Source organism: Dromiciops gliroides, chromosome 4, assembly GCF_019393635.1.
Source record: "Dromiciops gliroides isolate mDroGli1 chromosome 4, mDroGli1.pri, whole genome shotgun sequence".
NCBI lineage: Eukaryota > Metazoa > Chordata > Mammalia > Microbiotheria > Microbiotheriidae > Dromiciops > Dromiciops gliroides.
The window spans coordinates 465019709-465030588 of record NC_057864.1 but is presented as its reverse complement, the minus strand read 5'-3'; the positions used below and the strand labels follow the sequence as shown (position 1 = coordinate 465030588).

Below are 10880 nucleotides of genomic sequence, written 5' to 3'. Positions count from 1 at the left end.
CGGGGCTCTGCTCCCATGAAAGCAGGATGTTTTCTAGTGAATGTGCAACAAACCACTCAAGTCAGTATCATACAATACATATAATTTCCTTTCCTCTCCACTACAGGAATAAAACTAGAGAATATGCAGGGGTCTTAGATGACTAAAACCAGTCTCCTGTCTCCCTTCCCCTCGCCCCAGGGGAGGAGGTCAGGGTGGCCAGGGAGTGCCATGGGGCTTGTCTCCTTTTAATTTAATCACAGACTCTGAGAGCTGGAAAGGACCTCATTGTCTCTCCAACCCAACACCCCCCCCCCCCAAAAAGGAGGGCCCCTGACTGGAGGTCACGTGGCCACTGACCTCCCAAGGAGAGTCCCCCATGCCCTTTGAGGCCCAGCCCACCTCTGGAGAATCCGTTAGGAAATTTTTCCTGACATCGAGTCTAAAGTTGGCCCTTTGCAACTTCTCCCAGTCGCCATCGTGTCTGCCCTGTTAAGGACAGCTTGGCCCTTATGGGTTTCCCTCTTGCTGGCAGTGGTCCTGGTACCTCTCTGCCCCTCTTAGTGAAAGGAACCTTGGTTCCCTTGCCTGTGCTGGGGTAGAGCAGGGTGTGGAAACCTGCTTTCCCCCCCCCCCCCCGAAGCTGAGAAAGACAGGTAGAACCTCCCGAGATGGTGTGGCCAGGGTGTCCTCGTATGTATGAGGAGCAGTGTCCTGCTTGCACCCCGCACATGGTGAAGGTCACTCAGCAAGTCTCGCACTCTGCAGACTTACCTGAAGTAGGCCATGTTTTCTGGTTTATACCAAAAGGCTGAACTCTTGTTACACAGAAGGCATGTGGGTTGCAGCGATGAAGTAACAGCTTGTTACAGCAGGTTTCTCTAAGCCCTGGATGCCCCCCCATAGTTTAGTTCCTCCTGGCATCTCATATGCCTTTAGCAGCTCAAGACCCACCCTGGTCTTGTGCAGAGGCCATGGGAGAGCCCAGTTACACGACAAAGCCAAGGGAAGCATGCGGCTTCAAGTGAGTGTTGTCATGAGCTCACCTGGCAGGACTGCGTGCCACAGAGTACCCTAGAGCCACACTTGGATATCTCCAGCAGCATGAGGGAGGGAGGGAGGGAGGGAGGGAGGGGATTTACTCCCCCATGCTGCCTTTGGCCAGCTCTCCTATTCTGGGAGTACTGATGTATATTTAATCTGAGCCACCGGGAATGGCCCATAGCTCAGGGCTAAGGCTCAATGGAAAACAGCAGATGTTTGTCCCTTGAAGAAGGGTGGAGGATGTTCCTGGCCTGAAGTTTGGCAGGGGGGAGGGGGCTCTTCTCCTGACTCCTGCGTGCACTGGGCTCTGCTGCAGGCCTCACACAGGGCTGCTCTGGTTAACCGCCTTATCCCGGAAGGCCTAAGACCTTCCTTGTGAGACTTGTTGGCAACACCCTCCTCCCACTGGACGTGAAAGAATAACAGGGCATGGGGAGTATGATTTCTGGCCGAGTTTCACTTTTTGGGAAATGTGGGGAACCACTGGGCACGAGCCAGGAAGCTGCTCAAGTGAAAGAGACACAAGGAATCGATGGGTATTGTTGGTCCCATTCCCATTGGCCATTGTATCGTCTTACATCGAAGCTGCAGAGAGGCCTTCTTCCACCAGGGGGCATGATGCAGCAACAGGAGAGCCAGAGGTGTGGACACAGGAGTAGCAGAGACTGGGTTTTCTTCTAGGGTGTTGGCTAACGGGCAGCTGGCATGAGGTTTGTAGGTGTCCAGCCCTCCTACTCCAGATCCCCAGGGCCTGGGCTTCGGCCTCTCACACCAAGCTAGAACACAGCCAGCATTGAGACTTCCTTATGCCCCTTCCCAAATAGGGTGGAAGTAGAGAAACGAGGGCAGGAGCAGATAAAGCCCAGCCTGATGCCCGTGTGAGCCTCTTCAGACCACTCGGTGGGAAATGCTGTCCCTTCCTATGTCTCTTGTCACCGGCCCGAATAAAGACCCTTTTCGGGAATCACTTTCCTTGTGCCCTGGGTATGTGAGGCCAAGAAGTGCAGCTGGCCCTTGGGCTCCTGACCCAGCAGAGACGCTTTCCTCTTTTTTTTTACCCCAGCCAGCGATTCCAGTTGCTTGATTATTGTCAGGCTCCTTGCGGCCCTTTCTCATTAGTTGCCCCCTTCAGAGACCTCAGCCTCAGTGCTCCGGCCTACCCCCCAATCTCATACAAAGGCTCTTTGGTAAGAGCAGCAGAGCTTTCAGGCTGAAGCCTGGGGGTCAGTCCCAGAGTCTCTGCCCTTAGGCTTGGTCCATTACAGGCCTGGGGCTAAGGGCAGTTCTGTGTTCTAGCACAATTTTATCTTCTGTATCAGTGCATCAAAGGTAATAGACTAGAACTGAAGGGATAGGTGAGCTGAGGGCTCTGGATGGCTCAGAACAGTGCTTTGCTCAGGAGATGGGCAACTTTTGAACAATAACTCCCAAAGCCTCACTCTCAGAGAAGTGGCGCCTTCTCATCTACTCCGTGGTATAAAGACTGAATGCATTAAAGATGAGTCACCAGGTTCTACATCAGCAGTCACTTAGCTGTTACTACACTCCCCACAAAGGGTGGGGAGGTGCTGTTTCTGGCTGTGTGCCTTGGTTTCCCCTCAAGTGTGGCAGTGTTGAAAAGAACCTCAGAAACCATTTAGCCTCAATTCTACCTGAAGCAGGAATCCCCTTTACAAGAACCCAGAAAACCACTCCTCTTCCTTCACTGGAAAGCTCTACTGATAACTCCTAATCACTTTCTTCCCTGTCTTTGGAGATACACAGATAAATTTTTCAAGGATTTAAAAATGGCCACATCAGGGGCAGCTAGATGGCGCAGTGGATAAAGCACCGGCCCTGGATTCAGGAGGACCTGAGTTCAAATCCGGCCTCAGACACAACACTTACTAGCTGTGTGACCCTGGGCAAGTCACTTAACCCCAATTGCCTCATCAAAAAGAAAAAAAAAATTTAAATGGCCATATCATCCTAAGTCTTAGGATTGTAGCTTTAGAACTGGAAGGAACTTGAAGGGGCTTCTAGCCCAACTCCCTCATTTTATGATGAGGAAACTGAGGCCTGGAAAAATAAAATTCCTCACTTCAGATGATGCAAGTGCCAAAGAGCAGAGCCAAGATTCCAGCCCAGGGCACAGGGACCCAGGAGGTTCAGCAGACTTGAAGTCCAGCTCTTCCACTTACTACTTGTGTGACCTTGGACAAGTCACTTCTTTCTGGTCCTTCCTCCTGTAAAATGAGGGTGTTGTACTGGATCGCTTGTGGTGTCCTTTCAGCTCAATGTCTGTGATCCCTGGGTTCCCCTCTGTCATGCTGCCTCTGAATGTATTTGCATATACCAGTTTCTGAAATAGAATATAAGCTCCCTGAGGCCAGGCACTGTTTTTACTATTCACACTCCAGTACCTAGCATAGTATCTGGAACATACTAGGTACTTAATAAATGCTTGTTGAATGAATGGCTCTTAGAGTCAAATTCTAATTCTGGAACTAATGATAGAGACCTGGACAAGGCATTTAACTTTTCAGACTCAGTTTCCTATTTGCACTACTTCTCAGGGCTATTATGAAGAGAAAGCATTTTGTAAACTTTAATGTAACATAAATGAGTTACATAAATTGCTGGAGATTCCTGTTTTATCTATACTTGGTATTGAAAAAGAATTTTTTAAAAATCAGGTATCAGAGATACCTTTCTTTTTTGTATTATTATTATACCTAAGAAATAAGGATGACCTGCTGGGCCCCAGCTTAGCAGCTGATCAGTCCCCCCAACCTTTTGGGAGAAACTGAGAAAATAATTATTAATAATGGATCTCTTTGGACCCAGACATCATTACCTGGCCCCGCCTCCACACCCCCCAAAGTCCAGAAACAATTTTGTCATCAAGATTTTGCCATCACCTGCCTTGGGCTGTGTATTTGTCCACAGGCCTGGAAATAAACTTTTTTTCCTTTCACAACATCACTGAAATTGAATTGCAGACCTAGAAGCCCTTAAGAACAGGTCCTGGGGCAGCTAGGTGGCGCAGTGGATAGAGCACCGGCCCTGGATTCAGGAGTACCTGAGTTCAAATCTGGCCTCAGACACTTACTAGCTGTGTGACTTTGGGCAAGTCACTTAACACCCATTGGCCCACAAAAAAAACAAAAAAGAAAGAAAGAAAAGAACAGGTCCCGGTCTAAATGTGGCAGGACATTTTTAGGACGGTGCATTCTAAAGCATATGTGGGTAGAGCACACCCTCAGGGATGCCCTGGAAGAACAGACGGTAAATCCACAGTTGGATATTTTTCATGCTCAAAAATTCAGAACTTGGAAGGAAACTAAGGAGCCAGTCTCATCCAGTCTCCCTCATTTTGGAGGAAGATTTGGATGGATCCTACTTCCCAGGCCACCCCTCCCCACTTTCCACCATGTAATAAGGTCCCCCTTAGGGTAAAATTCCAACCAGAATACCCATGAAAGAAATTTACCCAGTATGATGTTTTCCACATAAAATGCTCAGAAAACAAAACAATAAAACCTTTTGTTTCCTGGAAAATATTATGTTTTACCCTCCACGAATGTGCATATGCTCCATTAACCCTAATAACAGGGCTAATAAACAGCTGCCATTTGGCCTCAAAGACAGCAGTATTCACTTACCAGATCACTCCAGGGGAAGCTGGAATGCCCTTTTCTGTCCCTGTCTATATCAATAAAGTGGATCATGAAGGAAGCAAAGGAAAAAAAAACCCCAAAACTCTCCCCTCCTTAAATTACAACCATCAAAGAGTAGGCCTGGAGGCACCTTTGGAACATGAAGCTCCAGGACTACCCAACCCCACTGGAACTACCCCCCCCCCCAAAAAAAACCCTCCCCCTCTACCCCAGGCAGGGCTGAAGATGAACATCCTGAAGGTATTTTGTTTGCTGTCTTGTACCCTTGGCTTAATGAGGGGGAGGAATGGCCTTGCTCTAGCTGGCACTGCTAACAGACGCATGGGGTTATGTGTGTGTGTGCACAGAACACAAACACATATGACAGCAGACATTTTTTCTTCCTAAGCCAAGCAATGATAAACAACTTGAAAGTGCTTGTTTGTGCTACACGGGTGCAGCTGATCTGTTCCTGGCCCATTTCCCCAATCTTTATGATGCCACAGACTCCAATCTGTTGCCTTGGGAATCACTCTATTGCCACAAACACAGGCCTGGCTATGGCTGTGTGAATGAAGGGGTGGAGGGGTAGGGAAGAAAAGCTTTTTAGAGTCTTAGTCAGACAAAAGGAAAAAATACAGTCGGCCTCATAACTTGGGATCTTGACTAAGTGAAGATGGTGCCCAAAGTGTTCATATTTTGCTGGCATTTGGGGAGGGGGTCACTGACTGCATGAAATGGAAAACTGACATTTCCAGTTCTTTTCAAACCAAAGGGAGCCCACAGCCCTGCAGGCAGTGGGTCTGTTTTCTGCTCTGCCTCCTCCACATTCATCCGTCCATCCCCCACCATCATTTTTGCTAAGTAGATCCTCATTGCTGGTGACAGTTGTGAAAACCTCTCCTTTGTCTTGTAAATGGGTAAGATCTGATCTGGAAGTCATTGTGGGGAACACAAACAGGAGAACCCTGGGGTGACATGTTTAACCAGTCACCTTCCTGACTCTTAAGGACAGGGTGAAGTTCCCCTGGCTGCTGGCAGAAACCCTTAGAGAGGGTGAAGAAGATGTTTTCACCTGCTTCTAATTAGTGACACAAATTTTACAGTATTCTTCAGTATTCCTAAGCTGCTCAGACCACCCACTTTGTTTGCTCCAACACCCCTTGGATCTGTCTCACCCTTAGGCAAGGGAAGGCCAGGCCCCTTTTCTGGTCTTGGTGGTTGTATAGTAACCGCCACACGGAGCACAAGCACTAGGAGGAAGAGTAGGCACGCTGGGCCTTCAGCGGTGGCTGAAACTAACCCACGCTTCACTGAAGACACTCTATACTCCTTGGAGCAGATTCCGGCTGATGTATCTGGCAGGTACATTTCGGTCAGAACTGGAAAGGCCAGCAGAGCCCTGGAGATAGCCTGGTTAGTTTTTGTTTTTGCTGGTGTCCACTTAGAGCTCCTGCAGGGGCTGGGGAGCCCAGCATCGCCCGGCAGAAATCCTTGTTCCTTTTGCTTCAGAAGACATGCAACTGCTTAGTGGGCTAGAGGATCCTTTGCTCCGCTGCAGGAAAGATGCAGGTGAAGGACACTCTACCTCCCCTTTCAGCCCCAGTGGAAATATTCAGCCACAAGAGCAGCACTTAAGATTTAAACTCCAGCACTGGAATGCAAACCATGAACTCTCCCGTTCCGAGGCCAGGTGAGCTTTAGACCAAGGACAGATTTGGGGGCTTCTGATGGCTGTATTTTTTTTTTTAATTAGAGCCAGGATCCCCAGCCTTCAAAGATCAAAAGTGCAGCAGCTACTCAGGGGCCTGATCCTATTATTGATCAGGATGGGAGCTTCCATTTACTCTGTTTCCAACCTAGGCTGGTTTGACCCTCCTTAGGTAAATTGGTTCCCTCCCTCCTCCCCGACAGGGATCTTACCTTCTTGGTGCTAGACTTAGTGTGGACACCCAAATGGTTTAGCCTACTGCAAACTCAGAATTCTGGACTTCAGTCTCCCCAGTAAGCAGGGATTACCAGTGTCTGCTGCCATCTCTAGTTGGGCCTGGCCTTGCCCAAGGCTTCCAAGTACCAGCCTCTAAGAGAAGCAGTCCGATCCAGGGAGCAGGTCTCCAAGCCAGAAAGACCTGAGTTTGGTTCCTGCCTCTGCCAGACACTGGTTCTGTGTCCCTGGGCAAGCTACTTAGCTGGTGCTGACTATCCCCAGAAGAGGACATTTCCTTATCTAGTAGTTCCCAGGGAACTCAGGGTGTCATGCCCTCTCTGCTAACAGTTTCTCAGTCATTACTGCTATTGAGTCTCTGCCCTTCTCTCTGATCTCCAACAAGGAAGGGTGCATGCCCATGGGCAAGTCAATGCCCACCCCAAACTCAGAGATCTGAAATCAGGACCAGGGGTCAGGGGTCAGGGCAGGTCCCATTTCTGCAGCATTGGATCTGCCCATGGAGAACTGATATCCCCATGGCTGTTCTGGAGAGCTTAAGGAAGGGATTCCCGTGGCCTGGAGTCTTCTTCCCGGGGATCCTGAGAATTGTTCTTTTCCCTTCAAAAGACATAGCAGCCTTGTGTGAACAGCACACAAACAAACACTGCTAGGGGATGAAAGCAGGTTAAGTTGATGGTGGATAAGTACCCATCAACTCCCTTTACAAAGGAAGTCTACACACCAGTGAAAAACCCAGAGGTGCCTGTTTTATTTTTTAAGTGACTGCATTTCAGACTTGGGCCATCATTACCGACTAACTTCCTACCCTTTGAACTACATGAAACAAAACACAGCAAGGGTGAGCAAAGTCACGAGCTTCCTCTTAGGGAGCTGGGTCTTCCCTAAGCAGTCACCCCAGGGGACTGGGGGCTCTTTCCCAAAAGCCAGTATGTGCCCAAGGCAGGGGAAGGCCTGGCACAGCCCTCTCCAGAGGCCTCAAATGCCTGGCTGCAGATAACACTACTCTTTTGGATGCATACGTTTAACTGTGGGATGGAAGCAGTGAGATGCCATGGAAAGAATACTGAATTTAGAGTCTGGGGACCTGGGTTTAAATCCTGACTCTGCCACTTACTACCTGTGTGCCCTTGGGAAAGTCACTCCACCTCTATGGGCCTCATTTTCCTTCTCTGTAAGGATGGGGGCCATGCTAGATCATCTTAGGGAAGGGATGTGTCTTGTGCTTTTCATCTTGTGAGAGCCAAGGGGCACAGTGAGTGAAGCAGTGGCCAGATCCAGGCTCACAAGCCTCTAGAAAAGTGCACCAGGCCATGGACACCCCAATGGGGTTCTCCAACACCATCTTAGCTGGGGGATTGTGTCTTAAGAGTTTTCATCAGGGTCTGGGCTCATGTTGTTGGACCCCTCTGAGGACAGAAGGCGAAATTCTTCAGTCAAGGGACCAGGGAGAAGAATGTGTCCAACTAAAGGCGGGAGGGGGACTGTTCTTATGAGAAGGTGGGCCCTGTGTGGGGAGAGTGGGGGAGGGGAGAAGAGAGACTCTCGTGTCTTGGTTCTCCCTGCAGCTCTATTCACCACCAGTAATGATGAAGGCCTCCTCTTGGCTTGGGAGGCTGCTGGTAAGAAGCCTAGAGTTGGTAAGTAGTGACCTTCCTTCTCTTTAGCCAAGAGACAAGAACACCTAAAGATGGACACCACCAACAATCACCCTTCTATCTCTTGAAGAGCCCTATGTATGTATTCATGCATGCGTGTGTGTGTGTGGGGGGGGGCAGTAACTTTGAAGAGGTGTAAAGGATGCTGAGAAGCTGAAGACCAGATTGACTGCCTGCTCGCTGCCTCACCTGGGGGAAGGAAACCCTTAAAAGGATTTCACTTGAGAAGCCCAGTTCTGGCCCGGCTAAACGATCAGTGGAGCAGAAGCAGTCTCTAAGACACCATTTGGAAGGAGGCGCCCCTCAGGGAGCTGTCGAGAAGGACCGAACTCAGAAAAAAAAGGCACCACAAAGAGGTCAGACATCAGGCGGAGTGAGTGCATCAACAACACAGCTGCAAAGTCCAAGGGCACAGAGGAAGGGGAGAGGAGGTGGCGGCCGCTGAGTTTTAAATAATGTCCAGGGAGGCCAAGGTCCCGTTAGATGGGCTCTGGCTTTAGCTTTTCTGCTAGGAAGTCGTTCACAAAGGCCTCCACAATGACGGGCGTGATCTCCTCCACGTCCATCACGTACTTGGCTCGGGCTGACATGTCCAGGATGGTGAGCAGGGGGGCGGCCTCGGGCAGGTTGGTGTAGTCTCTCAGGGAGTCTGTCATGTCATCCTAGAAGAGGCACCAGAGGAGAAAGAAAACCAACAGGGTTGAGAAGAAGAAGACAGGGAGCCCCTAGTTCAGTATGAAAGGCCTCGGTTTTGCTTCACTGGCCTGTGTGCCAAGAGCCCCAGTGACCCCTTTTCATCCAGGCTCACCAGCCGGGGGACGGGCCGGCGGCCCGTGTGTCTCCATGAACGGCCGTGGTTGGCCTCTCTCTGCTTGGCCTGGCTGAGCACTCTGGTGGACTTCCAGCTCACAAGATGAGTCATCTTTTATAGAACAGCTCTAATGATAGTATGGACACATGCTGGTTACCCAGCTCTTGTTTGGTCCATTTTAGTTTGTCGTATGGTCAGCTCTTAATTATGCATCGCTACACTGGGACCATCTGAGACCAATATGCCTTCAGCGCCTCTCGAGGTCTTTTGAACATAAAGAACTCATTATCTCGAGGCCCTCGGGGGAGGTGGAGCTCCCACAGAGCAGGTTCAGAAAGAAGCCAGTTTCGCTGGAGTCAGGGCTTTGGCTTAGTCTAAGAAGGAATGGGACATCTTGTTGTCCAGGGAGGATGGTGTCCTGTCCTACAAGACCAAGGCTGAGGAGAAGCAGCTGTACTAAGAAATGCATGCCCCAAGTCAGATAGGACTGGATTTGGGGATCCTCTTGTTACCCTCTGTTAATTCATAGGAGCACAAATTTATGGCCAACGGGCTGTCAGAAGCCATCTAGTTCAACCCCCTCATTTTGTAGGTAAGGAAATTGAGACCCAAGGAAATTAAATAACTTGTCCAGTGTCACACAGTTAGTAAACATCAGAGGCAGGATTTGAACCCAGGCCCTATGATGGCAGAAGCTGTGCAGTTCACTGTGAATATACTCTGGGGTGGTTTCACCATAAAGGATGTTTTTATAGACCTCAGTGGTATCCTGGCAGTAAAAAATTCTCTTCTACCATCTTCCCCGTCTCCTTTGCCCAATTTTGGTCATCCTTGGCTGATCCACAGCCGATTTCTGGGGGGAAAACATTCCTCTTTCAGAGGGACAAGCCTGAGGGAAGATGGTGGGTGAGGCTCTTTCTCAGGTGCTGAATCCCACAAGTTTTGCTTGCACATCAAGCTCTGGTTTTCTTGTACATCATGTTCTCATTCACTCTTTCTCCCTCTCCCTCAGCTCCCCCACCCAGCTTGTGTTGACAGGGTGACAAGAGATCACCGGCAACAGCCTAGGAAGTCTAGAAGTGAAAAGAGATGATCCGTGATTGGCCCTGGGTAAATGGTTTAAAGACATCTGGGGATTAAGACAAAACAAAACAAAACTCATACCCAATATGAGAAGCAAACACCCAAACCTTGTCCACGGCTTCCTGAGCCCATGAGCTCATATGGGGCTGTCCCTGTTTTTTTGGCAAAAAGGAGTGACTTCTTTCTGCCCAAGATGGCAGCACCAAGCAAGGGCTCTTCTCTGTGCTGTGGGCCAGGACTGGGTGGGGCACAAGGGCAGATTCCAAAGAGCCACAGAGCTGAGCCTCAACAGTGAGGCCAGCAGGGAAGTCTGGTAAAGCCCTGATAACTTGATAAAGCCAGTCGCTATGAGATGGGGATAGAGGGAGATGGATGGCAGGAATGGACAGGACAAAGAGCATCATCTCTGGAGACAAAGGACCTGGTACAAATCCTGCCTCCAACCTGCTATGTTTGTGACCAAGATACTAACTTCCCTGTGCCCTGTCACTCTCCTACTTAATCAATTCCAGTGGCTCCCATTTGCCTCTAAGACGGTCCTCTGTTTAGTTTGCTACCTGGCCCCAACCTCTCTGCAGCTTCACTGGACATTACTTCCCTACCTGCACTCCACAATCCAGCCAGACTAGGCATTTCTGTTCCATCTTATGCCTTGGGCCTTTGCACTGGCCACCCTAATGCCTAGAATGCTCAACCCCCACCAGCACTTGAGGCCCCTCCCG

The 10880-nt window shown here is 49.7% G+C and overlaps 1 protein-coding gene across 1 annotated transcript in view; it reads right to left on the bottom strand.

Annotated features, from left to right (window-relative positions):
* Positions 1 to 4922: 4922 nt before the first annotated feature.
* NXN (nucleoredoxin) overlaps positions 4923 to 10880 on the bottom strand; it is a 172282-nt gene continuing 166324 nt past the window's right edge. The window contains exon 8 of the mRNA XM_043999727.1: positions 4923 to 8926. Coding sequence (XP_043855662.1) covers positions 8744 to 8926 — 183 coding nt within the window. The 3' untranslated portion in view covers positions 4923 to 8743. The remainder of the gene's footprint in view (positions 8927 to 10880) is intronic.